At 55.1% G+C, this 15,984-nt stretch overlaps 2 protein-coding genes across 3 annotated transcripts in view; one reads left to right on the forward strand and one right to left on the reverse strand.

The window, feature by feature from the left end:
• Positions 1-741: 741 nt before the first annotated feature.
• On the reverse strand, positions 742-3,549 carry SAMD10 (sterile alpha motif domain containing 10). Its single transcript, XM_040988168.1, has 5 exons — positions 3,391-3,549; positions 2,222-2,391; positions 1,977-2,148; positions 1,704-1,844; positions 742-1,596 (listed from the first exon to the last, which is right to left on the reverse strand). The coding sequence occupies exons 1-5, from the start codon at positions 3,479-3,481 to the stop codon at positions 1,574-1,576; spliced, it is 597 nt and encodes a 198-aa protein (XP_040844102.1). The 5' UTR covers positions 3,482-3,549; the 3' UTR covers positions 742-1,573.
• Positions 3,550-5,405: 1,856 nt separating this feature from the next.
• The window catches only part of PRPF6 (pre-mRNA processing factor 6), a 32,074-nt gene continuing 21,495 nt past the window's right edge, over positions 5,406-15,984 (forward strand). Inside the window, exons 1-4 of one of the 2 annotated variants that reach the window (XM_040988323.1) lie at positions 5,406-5,572; positions 11,142-11,310; positions 11,720-11,838; positions 15,224-15,302. In XM_040988323.1, the coding sequence (XP_040844257.1) occupies positions 5,502-5,572; positions 11,142-11,310; positions 11,720-11,838; positions 15,224-15,302 (438 nt within the window). In that variant the 5' untranslated portion in view covers positions 5,406-5,501. The remainder of the gene's footprint in view (positions 5,573-11,141; positions 11,311-11,719; positions 11,839-15,223; positions 15,303-15,984) is intronic. The other variant, XM_040988322.1, reaches the window with a different exon arrangement.

The following is a 15,984-nucleotide window of genomic DNA, read 5'->3' on the forward strand; positions in this document are numbered from 1 at the left end:
GGCTTGGGAAAGGATGAATCAGAGTGGGGAGGAGGCCCAGCTCCAGAGCCTGTTGCTTTGGGGGAGACCCCTGTGCTGCCCGCCAGGCCCCCAGATGATTGTGTGTGGGGGTGCCACTGTTGTGTTAGTGCAAGCCCTTCAGGACTCCGTGGAGGTGATGTGGTTTGCAGACAGACCTTGCTCAAGGCTTTGGGGCAGGGCTCACAGTGTCCTTCCATCCCACAGCCCCAGGGATAAGCTGGGTTTGGGGGAAGAACCTGTGTGTGGCAGACAGTTGGGGTGAATCCCAGGTGAGCTTTCCCCTCCTGCCCTGTGCATCCCCTCCCTGCCCCAGCATGTCCCAGGCTGCATGTCTGCCCAGACTCTGTGTGCATCTGTGGGTGAGGCCCTGGCCCTGCAGATGATGCCTTACTTGGAGCCGCATCTTGCTGACTGCCCACTGAGAAGATGGGAGCTGGGACCCTCAGGTGGATACCAGAGGCCACAGGCGGCTAGGAAGGGTCTTCCTGCAGCCCAGGAGGGGGCCGCCCCTCCACCTCCCACTTACTGAGACCAGGTCTCTGAAACCACCCAGTTCCCTGGACTGCAGCCCTTGGCCCTCCCAGCCTGGGGAACTCCTGGGGTCCCAGGCAGCCCCTGTACAATGCAGCACAGCTGCCCCCTAGTGGCCCACGCCCACTGCTCCCACAGCCGGGGCCCAGGCACTGAGAACCGCATTTATTTGTTTTCTTTCTTCTCCTTTGTCACAGTATAAAAAGTGAACACAAAGGGGAAGGGCAGGAGAGGGGTGTAGGCAGGACAGGAGGGAGCCAAGGAGAGTCCTGGGGTGCGCTGACAGCATGGGTACTGCGGTGGGGAGCTCCCCATGGGAGGCACAGAATGGAGGTGCCAAGGGGACCTGTGGTAGCCAGGTTCGCACCCTGAGGCCAGCTCAGGGCCACAGAGGGGACTGGGTTGACTGTGGCTGGGTCCCAGAGGAACACGAGGGTGGGACTGCCTGGGGGAGGGGAGCATGGCCCTCCCCAGTCTCTCTGGTAAGACCACATCACCTTGGGGGAAGATGTGCTGGCTAGAGCTTGGGTGGGAAGGCGCTAAGTGCGAGATTCCCCTCAGGCCCTGGGGAGGGGGCTCCCTGGACAGGCTCCTCTCAGCTTGGAGGCTTTGCCGGTTTGGACTCAGCTGGCCTCAGATCCCATGAGCAATCGGAGATGGAGTGTAAGCCTGACTATGTGCTGGGCCTGTTGGGCCCTGGGCAAGGATGGGGAAGGGCAAGGAGCTAAGGGTGTGGAGACAGTGCATCCCCTGTGGGCAGCAAACAGGCCAGCTTCCTGATGCAGCAGGAACCTAGCCGACTAGGGGCTGTCCAAACCCACCCTGGCCCTAGCCAGCTGCCCCTCAAGTGGTCAGGAGCACTAGGGAGCCAGGGTTCAGGTGCCAGAAGGAGGGGCCCCAGCCCACCCAGAGTCCCCTCCAGTCCACTGAGCATCCTGCAGCGTCCAGGGGGAGCTGAGCCATCCTTGGCCACAGGCCTTGGTCACAGTGCTGGGGTCTGGGGTCCGAGCCTCAGCAGCAGCTAGGACATGTTCCCAAAGGAAGCTGTGGGGCAGATGGGGTGGGGAGGGGCATGGTCCCATTCCCGGGCCCCACCAAGAGGCCGTCCCATGCACCCTGTGCCCAGTCACAGCCCGGCCCAGGCCACTGACCTTGGCTGAGGAGCTGCAGGCTCCGTCCCTCCTCACGCACCTGCAGACGCAGCACCTGCTGCAGCACCTCCTGCCTTTGGGCCTCCTGTGCCAGCCCCATGCGTTGCAGCTTCTCTGCATTCAGCCGCAGCAAGGCCCGTCCTGTGGGGAGAGGGTGCCAGCTGAGACATGGGGAGGCCAAGAGAAGTAGAGGTGACAGATGGAGAGTGGGCATGGGAGAGACAGGCTGGGTGTGCGGGTCCTGCCCCTCCCTGTCCCCTTCCCCCACTGTACCAGTGATGGCGTGCTGGGAGAAGGCTTCCACGTAGACGAGGTAGTTATGCGGACAAGACTTCTTGAGCCACTTGCACACCTCTTGCTGACTCCACAGCACCACAGGTCGTGTCAGGCCACCCGGCAAGGGGCTGGTATGGTACAGGCCGCAGTGGTCCAGGCACAGCTGACCCTGTGCACAGGAGGGCAGTGAGCAGAGGGGAGGCATGGCACGTATGAGGGCAGCAGTGGGGGGGTGTGGGTACCTGGGGGACCTCTGTGCCAGGTTGCTGTAGGAGCTTGATGGGTCTCTGGCTGCGTGAGTCATGGTGCCACGTGAGGCTGGTGCCTGGTGCCCGAGGCAGGTGGCGGGGGATGCTTTCTGCCGACACCGTGTGCTCCAGGAGGGTCCGGCAGAAGCTGAAGTGCGCAGTGGCTGCACACAGAACACCTGCTCAGGGCATTCTCAAGTCTCATGTGCCCCCTCCCTGTCTGCTCTGTACCCCAAGCAAAGGTTCCCGAGTCCTCAGGTAGGAGAGGTGTGAGAGCTGGGCACAGGGCTCTCTGGGTCACGACCTGCCTCTGGGCAGACCCTCAGAAAATGCCCCTGCCTGCAGCCATCCGAGACATGGGGTCCCTGCTCCCTGGCCTCATATGGCTCTCACTGTCCTTACCAAAGCCTCAAGAACAAGCTGGGCTCAGGACAGCACCCAATGAAGGGCCTCACTGGGGCATAGCTGCTACCGGAGGCTCTCCTGCCTGCCCCTGCAGGAACCGCTCCCATCTAAGGCAGGAATCAAAGAGCCCCACCCTCACCCACCCACAGGTCTACCCCCTGCTCGCCCTGGGCGGAGGGCCCACACTTTGCCCCCAGCCTTCCACTCCTATAAGGTTCCTGAGGCTGTGAACCACACAGATCACAGACTCCATAACGGAGTCCAGGGGAGCCTGCAGTGCGTGGGAATAACCTGCAGACAGGTATCAGGGCCTGGGGCTCTTGGGAGGCGGGGCGGGGCACACTGTGCTTCAGGGAACCAGTCCCACGCTTCTGCCCCTGCCGCACCTGCCCGGGACCCGCCCATTTCCTGCCCACACTCAGCCTCCTCCCCTAGCCTCAACATCCCTATTCCAGAAGGGAGGGGCCGGGGGAACCTAGCTGTTGCTACGGTCCCCCTTTCAGCTCCACCGCAAGGGCTGAGACGTGGTTTCCCTCCGCGAAGGAAAGGTGACCCCGAGTGTGAGACTGGAGCGTGCCGGGCGCACCCCAAGCTGCGGGCGTGCAGCGGGCGTGCTGCGCCCTGCGGCGCAGCACAAAGGCCTGGGGGACACGGTCAGACCAAGGGACCCCCCCCCCCGCCCCGCCCGCCGCCAGCGGACCGCACCTCCCGCCTGCCTGCGCCCGGCCCCGACCCGGTCCCGACCCGGTCCCGCTCACCGTCCACATCCCGGTGCTCCCCGAAGCCCGCGCGCACAGCCCCGGCGCGGCCTCGCGGGGGGCTTCGCTTGGTCCTCAGCTCGCCGAACATGGGGCCCGCGGCGCCGCCCGCGAACGCCCCTGGCCGCGCAGGCGGCCGGTGTGGCCGGCGGGGAGCGCGCACCGCCCCGCCCCGCCCCGCCCGGCCGCCCCGCCGAGCCGGTCCGGCCCGCGAGTCTGCGCGGCGAGGCACCTGCCGCGGGCTCTGAGCGCCGCGCGCGCCGGACTCGGAGCTGGGGAGGCGCGCGCGGGTCCGCGTGTGCCTGGCGTGTGTATCAGGGCCACGGGCTCAGTGCGCACCTGGACAGGCTCCGCGGACATCGCTGTGTCCCCGGGCCTACTGTGTGTGGAGGGACTGGGGGAGGCCGTTGCACTCTTTGCTGGGTGCGGGCCAGGGGCCGCGGAGCCGCCCTCCACTACCCATGCCTCATGGACTCATGTCCACCCCGCCCTCAGGTGGGCACCTGCTGCCCAGGAAAACTGGCCAGACCCTCCCTTAACTCCTAGACAGCCCCCTCAATCCTCTGCAGTTGTGGGGGTGCTCTGGAATGGGGGATGTTCCTGTTGCAGGATCCCCGGTGGAAGTAGGGGGTATATTGCAGAGGGGTCAGGGTATACCTGGGCTGGTTGTGAAGATGCAGCCTGCTGCTTAGCCTTCCCCAGGCTTGTATGGGCTGAGCTGAGCACCTGGACACAGGCACAGGGGGAGGAAGGACTCCCCACCTGCTGTCCAGCACCAATTCCAGCTTCCTGCTCCTGCAGTGCTGGGGCTTCAGGTGCTTGGGTTTTGTGGTTCATGCCACTTGGAGGGAGACCTGCTTCCCTGGACTTGGGAACAGCAGTAGGTGGGAGCTCTCTCCCTGCCGGTGGGGCTGTCTCTTAAAGAAACACATCTGCCCAGCACGGTGGCCTACCAGCTAAAGCCCTTGCCTCGAACACTCCAGGATCCCATTTGGGCACCAGATGTAATCCCCACTTCCCATCCAGCTCCCTGCTTGTGGCCTGGGAAAGCAGTCAAGGACGGCCCAAAGCTTTGGGACCCTGCACCTGCATGGGAGACCTGGAGGAAGTTCCTGGCTCCTGGCTTCGGATAAGCACAGCACTGGCCATTGCGGTCACTTGGGGAGTGAATCATTGTATGGAAGATCTTCCTCTCTGTATATCCGACTTGAAAGAAAGAAAGAAAGAAAGAAAGAAAGAAAGAGAGAGAGAGAGAGAGAGAGAGAGAGAGAAAGAAAGAAAGAAAGAAAGAAAGAAAGAAAGAAAGAAAGAAAGAAAGAAAGAAAGAAAGACATCTTCAGAAAAAAAGAGGGCTGGCCCTGGTTCTCGCCCTGGCTGCTCCTGGATGGAGCTCCTGCGACCATCTAGCAGCAGTGTCCCTCAGGTCCATGTCTGCTGCTTCTCACTAGTTACCCTCGCTGCGCTTCCCAGACTCTTGGTAAGATGTGTATTATTTGAAAGGTACAGTAACAAGGGGAGCGCCCATTCACCAGTTAAGTTGACTCGGCCAAAAGGGCTAGCAACGGGTCCAGCGGGCCTCTCCGGCCGCCTGCCCAGGCCTGTGCACAGGGGGCGGCTGCACGGACAGCAGCCTCTGCTCGCTCTCGCGGCTGCCTGGGCTGCCCAGGCACAGCAAGGCTGTGGGGGCCATGAGGGCAAAGCAGGGGCTGTGGGGGCCATGAGGGGTATATTGGGGGCCGTGGGGGTCATAGGGGGCACAGCAGGACTGTGGGGTCGTGGGGGCACAGCGGGGACCCTGGTGGGGCACAGCGGGCGGTGGCGGGGGCCCGTGGCAGTGCGGTTTCCTGGAACGCGCCTGCGCAGGCGCACACCCTCGGGCAGGGCGACCCGCGGCCGCTAGCCTGCCCAGTCGCCAGGGGACGCTCTGGCCGCCTCCGCCGCAGGTGGGCGGGAGCAGCGCGCCCGGCGCTTCCGCCCCGGAGGTCGGCGGGCCCCGCTTCCGGCGCGCGGATGACGCGAGTAGGGGCGACTCCTTCTGCAGCGGAGGCCTCCAGGCTCGAACTACGGAGACTCGGCGGCTTCTGCTTTCCTGAACCCGGGACCGCGGCGCCATGAACAAGAAGAAGAAGCCGTTCCTGGGCATGCCCGCTCCGCTCGGCTACGTGCCGGGGCTGGGCCGCGGGTGAGCCTGGGACACGGGCCTCTTGCGGTGGTGGTCGGTGGTGGGAGCGATTTTCGGGAGGTGGACGTGCAGGCTGGGGAGGCTGGGGAGCTGCATCCGCGCGTGTGGGCTCCCTGCCGAGGCACCCCCGTGCACCAGGGGTGCTCCGACCAGCAGAGCCAGTAACGTGGGCAGGGAGAGGATCTAGGGATGAAGCACCGACAGGAGACCAGTGATGGTAGAAGTCTCTGCCAAGTCTCCCTTTATGCTCCTTCACCTCCTTATCTGCTTTCCTCACCCAGTCCTAATTTAGCCAAGGAATTGGATACAGATGAGTCCAATTAGTCTAGGTGTGTTTAGCCACCAGCCCAGTTCCTGTTCCTGCCCAGTTCAACGAGTACTAATCAACTCCTTAGCCCACAACAGGTCCCACTTTTTATTTTAAAGCCGACTTGAATGCGCCTGTCTTAGGTTGTGGACTCTCTGGTCATCAGCCTTACCCGTCATTGGGAATCTCCGTGGCACAACGGAGCCCTTGTCTTAGGTTGGTCAGTCCCGGTTCCATCTTACCCAAATTCTGTTGTTCCCTAGCTCAGGCAGTCGGTTCCGCAAGCTTGTTCATGGTCTCAGTTGCTGTAGGGTGTCCTAGGGTCACCGCTGCTGTGGTGGTGGCTGCCGATGCCAGGGCAATGCTGGCTACGCTGGTCGATGTTATGCCAAAGTCTCTTTTATACCTTATCAGGCCAACAGAGGCCTCTCTGTTAGCCCCGACAGGCACAGGCAGGATTCCAGGCAGCTGCATGACAACAGCAGTATCGCCATTCTCATTCCAACACGCTGTTAGGGTGCAGCTGACCTCGGTGCAATTCACTTCAGAGGCATTTTTTTCTGCATGTAAGAGAGAAAAACACAGGGGGATAACACAGGCAGACGTGGGCTTAAAATCCAGGAGCTGAGGTTCACCCACGTGAACAAGTCCTCAAATCCAGAGGAGTGATTGCACTAATAATTTCCATGGGAATAACTGCCTCCCTGAGTAAGGGAAAGGGGGTGCATGCCAGAGCATGCCCATTCCCCACAAAGCTGCCACATAGAAAAGGTGGGAAATATCAGGACCTTGGTGCTCATAGGAGGAAGACAAAAAGGGGAATGCTTAACAAAGACCTGATATATTTGCTTGTCCCGTCGATCTTCTGACTCAAATGCCATCACCATGGCCAGTTCCGAGCTTACACAAGACTCAGCAACAGGAGCTTGCCGAACAAGCCTCTCAGGAATCCACCATGGGCCATTTTCATTTTCTGGGAAAACACAAACCGATCCTCGCCCCCATATGAGGACGGGATCTGGGCCTTGCCACTGACCGGTCAAGGGATCTTTCCCCATCATGTAACGCTTCTGCTCCCGAGACTAATTCCAGTGACGATCTGCAACTGACCATCCTTCAGCATCTAATGTTAGAAAATTTAAGGTAAATAACAAAAGGTTCAAATGATCTTGGGGAGTGCTAAACTCCCACCCCCCCCCTTTTTTTTTTTTGAAGATTTATTTCTATTGCAAAGTTAGACACACACAGAGGAGGACAGGAGAGAGGAAGATCCTCCATCTGATGACCCATTCCCCCAGATAATCGCAGTGGTTGGTGCTGCGCTGATTTAAAGCCAGGAGGCAGGAACCTCTTCCAGGTCTCCCGTATGGGTGCAGGGTCCCAAGGGCCTGGGCTGTCCCCCGCTGCCTTCCCAGGCCACAAGCAGGGAGCTGGAAGGGAAATGGAGCCGCCAGAATTAGAACCAGCACCCATATGGGATCCCGGCACACTCAAGGTGAGGACCTTGGCCACCAGGCCACCGTGCCAGGCTCCCGTTTTTTGTTTTAATAAGGTAATCCTTAATAGTATGGTTGGTGTGTTCCACAATACCTTGAGGATTATAAGGAATGACTGTAATTAGTTGTATATGGTGGGAGGCAGCAAAATCAGAAAACTTACTGCTGATGTAGGGGCCATTATCAGTTTTAATAACTTTGGGAGTTCCCAAGATGGAAAAACATGCATAGCAAATGGGCTAGAGCGTGCCTGACTTGTTCCCCTGTCTGAGGAGTAGCTACAATAAATCCAGAGCGAGTATTGATAGTAACATGCACATGCTTTAGTATCCCAAACACTGGGATGTGTGTCATGTCCATTTGCCAGATATGATTGGGTAACAACCCTTGGGCTTTATGCCATAATGGGGAACAGGCAAAAGTTGAGGGCACGCTGAGCATTGCTTCATGATGGTTCTGGCTTGTTCCTTGGTCAGACTAAAGTACAATCGAAAGGTGTTGGAATTCAAGTGAAACCTAGCACGTGCCTTTTGCGCTTTCTCAAGGGCCTAGGGCCACCAATTTGGTGGCAGTATCTGCAGCCACATATCTTGATGTCAAGTGCCCAGGCAAACTTGTTTGGGCTCGAATATGAGTCACAAAGAATTTATCTTCCTGGGCCCAAACACAGGCTTGAATTTTTGCAAATAGAGACACTGCTGCAGAGTGGGAAAAAATTTGATCCGCTGTCTCCAGCATGGGAAGAGAATGGGCAGTGTACCCACTATCAGTATTACAAATTAAAGAGCTGCGTGGAAAATGTTTGAAAGGCTGCAAGAATTGCCACCAATTGCACAACCTGTGCAGAGACAAAGGATGTGGGGATGGTGGTAATCTGGGCATCTATTACAAAAGCTACCTGACCATTAGACGATCCATCAGTGAAAACAGTTAATGCTTCTGGCAATGGCTGAAGAGAGATTACAAGTGGAAAAACAATAGGATGCAAAATTTTTAAAAATGTACAATGGGGTCCTTGGGATAGTGGTTGTCAAAATTATTATTATTTTTTAAAGATGTATTTACTTTTATTACAAAGTCAGATATACAGAGAGGAGGAGAGACAGGAGAAGATCTTCCATCCGATGATTCACTCCCCGAGTGAGCCCCAGTGGCCGGTGCTGCGCCAAACCGAAGCCGGGAACCAGGAACCTCTTCCGGGTCTCCCACACAGGTGCAGGGTCCCAAGGCTTTGGGCCGTCCTCAACTGCTTTCCCAGGCCACAAGCAGGGAGCTGGATGGGAAGTGGAGCTGCCAGATTAGAACCGACGCGCATATGGGATCCCGGCGCGCATATGGGATCCCGGCGCGTTCAAGGTGAGGACTTTAGCCGCTAGGCCTGGTTTGTCAAAATTAACATTTAAAGTGCACAAAAGTATTGCCCAGATCGCTTCCATATTTTGCAACCACAAAAGCTGCTTCTGGGGCCCTGGCGCGGTGGCGCAGTGGTTAAGGTCCTCACCTTGCACGCCCGGGATCCCGTATGGGCACCGGTTCTAACCCCGGCAGCCCCGCTTCCCTTCCAGCTCCCTGCCTGTGGCCCGGGAAAGCATTCGAGGATGGCCCAAGGCTTTGGGACCCTGCACCCGCGTGGGAGACCCGGAAGAGGCTCCTGGCTTCGGACCGGCATAGCATCAGCCGTTGCGCTCACTTGGGGAGTGAATCATCGGACGGAAGATCTTCCTCTCTGTCTCTCCTCTCTGTATATCTGCCTTTCCAATAAAAATAAAATAAATCTTTAAAAAAAAATTAAACAGAGAAATAAGTTGTGTTTTGTCTGGGACTATAGCTAACCCTGTCTCAACTGAAGGGAGAGACCCTGACATTGCTCCTGTAAATCTTTCGCCACTGCATCCAGATTTGATGGCGCCAATGGCACAGGCAGCGCAGAGGGCTCTATACCTGGCCAAGAGATTTTTGCTCAGCACACGCTCTATGGGCACATGCTGTATGGGAGGAGGATCCTCGGACGACTCACTTCCATCCTCTTCCCCTTCCTCCTCCTCAGAAGAGGACCACAAATCTTTGTGCAGTTTCTCCAGACTTTGGTTTGGGGTTCCTGATCCTTTTTTACTCTGGCTTGTGGCTCCTTCCTCCTTCTAACAGATAATTTTTCAAGGAAGGGTTGCACCACTGCTTGAGGGGATGGCAAAGCACTTTTTACCAATCACCAGAGTAAAAAAGGTGGCTAGAAGGAAAGCAAACCATGGGGATACATCGCTGACAGTTTCAGTGAACTTCTGCATGGCCTTAAGCTTAATGTCAGTGCCTTGTGACTGAAGCAGATCTCCAATTCCCTTAGTCATTTGCACTTTAGCGAGCTCTTGCCCCATGATAAATTTTACTTATGCCCCTGCAAAATATAGATTTTTTAGGATTTTATTTATTTTTGGGCCCGGCACGATGGAGCAATGGTTAAGGTCCTCACCTTGCAAGCCCTTGATCCCGTATGGGCGCCAGTTCTAGTCCCAGCAGCTCCACTTCCCATCCAGCTCCTGCCTGTGGCCCGGGAAAGCAATCGAGGACGGCCCAAAGCTTTGGGACCCTACATCCACGTGGGAGACCGGGAAGAGGCTCCTAGTTTTGGATTGGCATAGCATCGGCAATTGTGCTCACTTGGGGAGTGAATCATCAGACGGAAGATCTTCCTCTCTGTCTCTCCTCTCTGTATAGCTGCCTTTCCAATAAAAATAAAATAAATCTTTTAAATTAATTAATTATCATAAAAATAAAATAAATCTTTTAAATTAATTATAAAAATAAAATAAATCTTATTAATTAATTATTTTATTTTATTTTTATTGGAAAGGCAGATATACAGAGAGGAGGAGAGACAGAGAGGAAGGTCTTCCGTCCAATGGCTCACTCCCCAAGCAGCTGCAATGGCTGGAGCTGAGTCAATCCGAAGCTAGGAGCCTCTTCCAGGTCTCCCACACAGGTGCAGGGTCCCAAAGCTTTGGGCCATCCTCGATTGCTTTCCCAGGCCACGGTCAGGGAGCTGGATGGGAAGTGGAGCTGCCAGGATTAGAACTGGCACCCATATGGGATCCTGGGCACGTTCAAGGCAAAAACTTTAACCGCTACACTATCACTCCAGTCCCATGCCCCTGCAAAATATTTAATTCTAAGCTTACCTCCGGATTTCCGGGGTCCCCCAGATTATCCCTAGTGCCCCAGGACAGGGAGAAGGTCTGGGGATGAAATCACTTATGCCCCTGTAAAATTTTTAATACTAAACTTACCTTCATAGGTCCAAGGGTTCCTCAGATTGTCCCTTGTGCTGTGCCCCATGTTGGGCGCCATTTGTTTGGACCAGCAGAGCCAGTAAGGTGGGCAGAGAGAAGGTCTGGGGATGGAGCACCAACAGGAGGCCAGTGATGGTAGAAGTCTCTGCCAAGTCTCTCTTTATTGCTCCTTCACCTCTCCTTATATACTCCCCGCCCCTCTCCACTCCTAATTTAGCCAGGGAATTGGATACAGAGGAGTGCAATTAGTCTAGGTGTCTTTAGCCACAAGCTTTCTGGTGTGTGCACCTGCCGTCTCCCCGCCACATCCCTGTGCAGCACAGGTAGGGTGGGGAGCTGCAGCCTGCAGCGCAAGTCTGGCTCCCTGCCGAGGGCTCCTTGTGTGCACCTGCTGCGTCCCCCACCCCCCCACTCTCCACCCCGTGGAGGGCTGGGCCGCCCTGGCAGCTGAGCAGTGGCAGGTGACCTGGGGTTTGTTGCAGAGCCACGGGTTTTACCACCCGTTCAGACATTGGACCTGCACGGGATGCCAATGACCCCGTGGATGACCGCCACGCGCCGCCTGGCAAGAGGACCGTCGGAGACCAGATGAAGAAGAACCAAGCGGCGGATGACGACGACGAGGACCTCAATGACACCAACTATGATGAGGTGTGTGCGTGAGCACCGGGGCCTGAGACCTTGGTTGAGTTTGCCCAGTGTTCTTGGCTGAGGTTCGAGAACCCCAACACTGGTCACCCTTTTAGTGTGTGCCGGCAAGGCTGCTTCATGACTCCCACACTCTTGGAGGCCACAGAGCTGACCTGTCCCCTGTCCTCGGGGAGCGTGACGGAGAACAGGCCCGTCCCCTGTCCTCCATCCCCGTCCATGGTCCCTCAGGGAGCATGATGGAGCATAGGCCCGTCCCCTGTCCCTGTCCACGCTCCTTCAGTCAGGGTTCCTGAGGTCCTTCCTCTGTTCACGGTCAGTCAGGGTCATGATGGGGGTTAATTCAGCAGAAGACAAACACTGTGAGACCTTGGTGGCCCCTCTGAGCCTTGTTTGTGTCGTTTGCTTCCAGTTTAATGGCTATGCTGGCAGCCTTTTCTCCAGTGGACCCTATGAGAAGGACGATGAGGAGGCAGATGCCATCTATGCAGCTCTGGACAAGAGAATGGATGAAAGAAGGAAGGAGAGAAGGTGAGGGCCATCCACACACCAGGGACCATGGTCTCCACACACACTCTAGGCTGGGAGGGCCACTGCAGAAGCAGAGTGGTTCTTCCGTGCCTGGCTGTGGAGAATGAGGCCCTGGGGCTCCTTGGAGCTGCGCAGAATTTGGGTTGCTCCTGCACATCATCATTTCCTCTTGACGTGGATATGGCAGTGTTGATGCGCTTGTGTGAGTGTGGATGACAGTGGAAGGCACTTGAGATTTCATGAGCAGGGGGCTTAGGGCAGTGATGCTGGGGCGCCAGGTTGGGCTGGCCAGGTGCTCCTGTCCTGTGGAGCTTTCCCTCCTTAGAACCATCAGCAGGGTGACTGCTTTGTTCTTTTTTAGGCAGATTGGTATGAGGTGAACACATGGTACTGCTATAAATGAAAATTATATTGCTGGGGAAAGTTCTGGCTTGTTTGTCACAGAGGAAATGTGTTTTTTTTTTTAACTTTTTTTTTATTTTTTAAAGACTTAATTATTTTTATTAGAAAGGCAAGTATACAGGGAGGAGGAGAGAAAGTGAGGAAGATCTTCCATACAATGATTCACTCCCCAAATGAGCGCAACGGCCGGTGCTACGCCAATCTGAAGCCAGAAGCCAGGAACTTCCTCCAGGTCTCCCACGCGGGTTCAGGGTCCCAAGATTTTGGGCCGTCCTCGACTGCTTTCCCAGGCCGCAAGCAGGGAGCTGGATGGGAAGTAGGGCTACCGGAATTAGAACTGGCATGCATATGGGATCCCGGTGTGTTCAAGGCGAGGACTTTAGCTGCTAGGCTATGGTGCCGGGCCCTGAGAAAATGCGTTTTTATCAAAGGATATTAGGAATTGGAGTCAGTGCTGTGGCATAGTAGACCAAGCTTCAGTCTGTGGCAGCAGAATTCCATATCAGCAATGGCAATGATTCTAGTCCTGGCTGCCCCGCTTCCCATCCAGCCCTCTACTTGTGGCTTGGGAAAGAGGTGAAAGATGGTCCAAACCCTTGATCTGTGGGTCAGCTCAGCTTTGGCCGTTGTGGCCATTTGGGGAGTGAACCAGCAGATGGAAGATCTCTCTTTCCTTTTGTCTGTGACTCCGCCTTCCAAATTAAAATAAATCTTACAAAACCCAAAGTACTGTGAAACTGAAGGTAAGGATAAAAAAGAGAAGGTAACAGTTGACGTCTCGGTTTGTTTTCCTCCTTGTTTATTTGCAAAGAGTGAGTGAAAGGAGGAGAGGGAAGCCTTCATTGGCTGCTTCACCCTCCAGGTTCCCACAGCAGGTGGCAGAGATTGCACCAGAGGGTCTGCATCTCGGCCGTTGCCCGGGCAGCAGAGGTGACTGTAGTTCCCAGGGGCCGCGAGGCAAACAGCCAGTCCGTTGCAGGGTGCTGCGTTAACGGGGTCTGCTGCTCAGTAAGCTAACTGTATTATTAACTTATGATCGCTTCAGTTTACAAGAACTTTATGGGACACAACCCTGCTCTAAGTCGAGAAACATCTACATGTGAAGTAACTTTTTGGGTTGGTTGTTTATTTGAAAGACAAAGTGACAAAAAGAAATAGACACAGACCTAAAGCTGAATGGTCCACTCTCCAGATGGCCACAAGAACCTGGGTCTGAGCCCACGCCAAACCAGGAGCCATGGCCATGAGCTACCTTTGGCGGGGCTGGAAGGGGAGCAGCTGGGACTCAGCCAGTGTGGAGAACAGTGCCATGGTGCTGGCCCCTCCCTCCTTTTATTCTGTGGGTTTTCATTGGCAGGTGAAGCACTAGGTGTGAACGTCTAGTTCTGAGAATACATGTATACTGTTTCTGAGCAGAATGAAAGCAAATTTAATGGCCTGAAATATAAAAGTGAAAACCATAACAGCAAAAGCCCAGCAAGAGACAAAAGGCAATTAGCAGAGCAGACCTGTGGGAGAGCAGGCCTGCATGGGAGAGCAGACCTGTGGGAGAGCAGGCCTGCATGGGAGAGCAGACCTGCATGGGAGAGCAGTTATGAGGAGAACATGGCTGAAGATACAGTACACTTGCTCAGAGTGCAGGCTGACTCTTCTTGGCTGACTGAAACATACAATAAAGCTATTTTGGTTCACACTGGGTGTGCAGGGATGTCTTCTTTGTTTTATTTATTTATTTATTTACGATTTATTTATTGCAAAGTCAGATAAATAGAGAAGGTAGGAGAGACAGAAATATCTTCAGTCTGATGATTCACTCCCTAAGTGACTGCAACAGCTGTTGCTGCACCAATCTGAAGCCAGGAGCCCAGATCCTCTGCCGGGTCTCTGATTCAAGTGCAGGGTCCCAAGGCTTTGGGCCATCCTCGACTGCTTTCCCAGGCCACAAGCAGGGAGCTGGTGGGAAGCGGGGCTGCTAGGATTAGAACCAGCGCCCATATGGGATCCTGGTGCATTCAAGGCGAGGACTTTAGCCGCTAGGCTACGGTGCCGGGCCCATCTTCTTGGATTAAAAACAGGACACAGGTGGAGAGAGTTTGCTGCCTAACTCTGGTCTGCTCTTCAAAAACCTGCAGTAGGCCGCTGAGCTGGGAGCCAGGAGCTCCAGCCAGGTCTCCCATGAGGGTGGCAGGATCCCAACCATAGGAGCTGTCTCCCAGCCTGCAGAGTTTTCATTACCAGGAAACTAGAAGCTGGAGCTGAGATTGCAACAGGCACTGTGAGATTCTAGTGTTTACAGTGTGGCCACGCGTCCACTGCAACATTTGTATTTCTATTTAATTTTACTTTTCTTGATTTTATTTATTTTTAAAAGATTTTTTTTTATTGGAAAGTCAGTTTTACACAGAGGAGAGACAGAAACATCTTCCATCCTTTGGTTCACTCCGCGAGTGGCCACAGCGGCTGGAGAGCCAGGACCACCTTCCAGGTCTCCCCACTGGTTCAGGGTCCTAAGGGTTTTGCCTGTCCTCTGCTGCTTTCCCAGGCTGTAAATAGGGAGCAGGATGGAAAGCGGGGCCGCTGGGACACAAACCAACCAGCGCTCATAAGGGATCCTGGTGCGTGCAAGGTGAGCACTTTAGCCACTGAGCTACAGCACCAAGCCCTTTTACTGATTTTAAAGGCAGAGTTACAGAGAGAAGGAGAAACTGATTTGGAGAGAGATCTTCCAGGTGTAGTTGACTCCCTAGATGGTTGCAGTGGCTGGGCCTGGGCCAGGTTGAGGCCAGGAGCCTGTAGCTTTATCTGGGTCTCCCATGTGCGTACAGGGGCCAAAGACCTGGGATCATCTTCCACGTCTTTTCCCAGCAGATTAGGAGTTGGGTAGAAAGAGGGCAGCCAGGACTCACATTGGCTCAATGTCTATATGTATATATTTTTTCCCAATGTCTAGGTTTCTGACACATGCACTTGTTTTATTTTCTAGGGAACAAAGGGAAAAAGAAGAAATTGAGAAGTATCGTATGGAGCGCCCCAAAATCCAACAACAGTTCTCAGATCTCAAAGTGAGTAGATAGAGTAGCCTTTGTCACTCAGGCCAGGGACCAGCAAAGCAAGGCCACCTGATGTGTAGCCGTGCAACTCTGCTGCCCACCCTCCTTTGCACTAGAGTTTAAAGATGCCTGTGTGTGTGCACACATGTGCTGTACACAGGCAGGTATGTACACAGGTGTGCTATGCACAGACATGTATACAGATGTGCAATATACAGACATGTGCCCACAGATGTGCTACACACAGGTGGGCATGCAGTGTGGGTATGTATTGGATGTGTGGAAGCAGAGCTGCCAGGACCTGGACTGGCACCTGTGTGGGATGTGGCGTTGCAGTCGTAGCCCCTGGTTGCGCAGTCTCCTTCAGGGTGTTCTCGCCCCTTAGATACTGTCATTTGATGATATTTGTTTCCCGATTTACACTGTTTCCTTCTTCTTCTTCTTCTTCTTTTTTTTTTTTTTAAGATTTCTTTATATTTTATTGGAAAGACAGAGGAGGAAAGATAAAGATCTTCTATCCAATGGTTTACTCCCAAAATGGCTGCAGTGGCCAGAGTTGAGCTGATCCGATGCCAGGAGCCAGGAGCTCCCTCCAGGTCTCTCATGTGGGTTCAGGAGACCTAGGCTTTGGACCGTTCTCCACTGCCCTCCCTGACTATTAGCAGGGAGCTGAATGGGAAGTACAGTCACTGGG

This window comes from Ochotona curzoniae, unplaced genomic scaffold (assembly GCF_017591425.1).
Source record: "Ochotona curzoniae isolate NIBS_2020 unplaced genomic scaffold, NIBS_Ocur_1.0 contig_48, whole genome shotgun sequence".
In the NCBI taxonomy this organism is placed as follows: Eukaryota; Metazoa; Chordata; class Mammalia; order Lagomorpha; family Ochotonidae; genus Ochotona; species Ochotona curzoniae.

Coding starts and splice junctions, on each gene's coding strand:
- SAMD10 (XM_040988168.1), bottom strand. CDS start 3,481: ATGTTCGGCGAGCTGAGGACCAAGCGAAGCCCCCCGCGAGGCCGCGCC. Junction 2,392..3,390: donor GGAGCACCGGGATGTGGACG/GTGAGCGGGACC, acceptor TTCTGTGTGCAG/CCACTGCGCACTTCAGCTTC. Junction 2,149..2,221: donor CTGGCACAGAGGTCCCCCAG/GTACCCACACCC, acceptor TCCTGTGCACAG/GGTCAGCTGTGCCTGGACCA.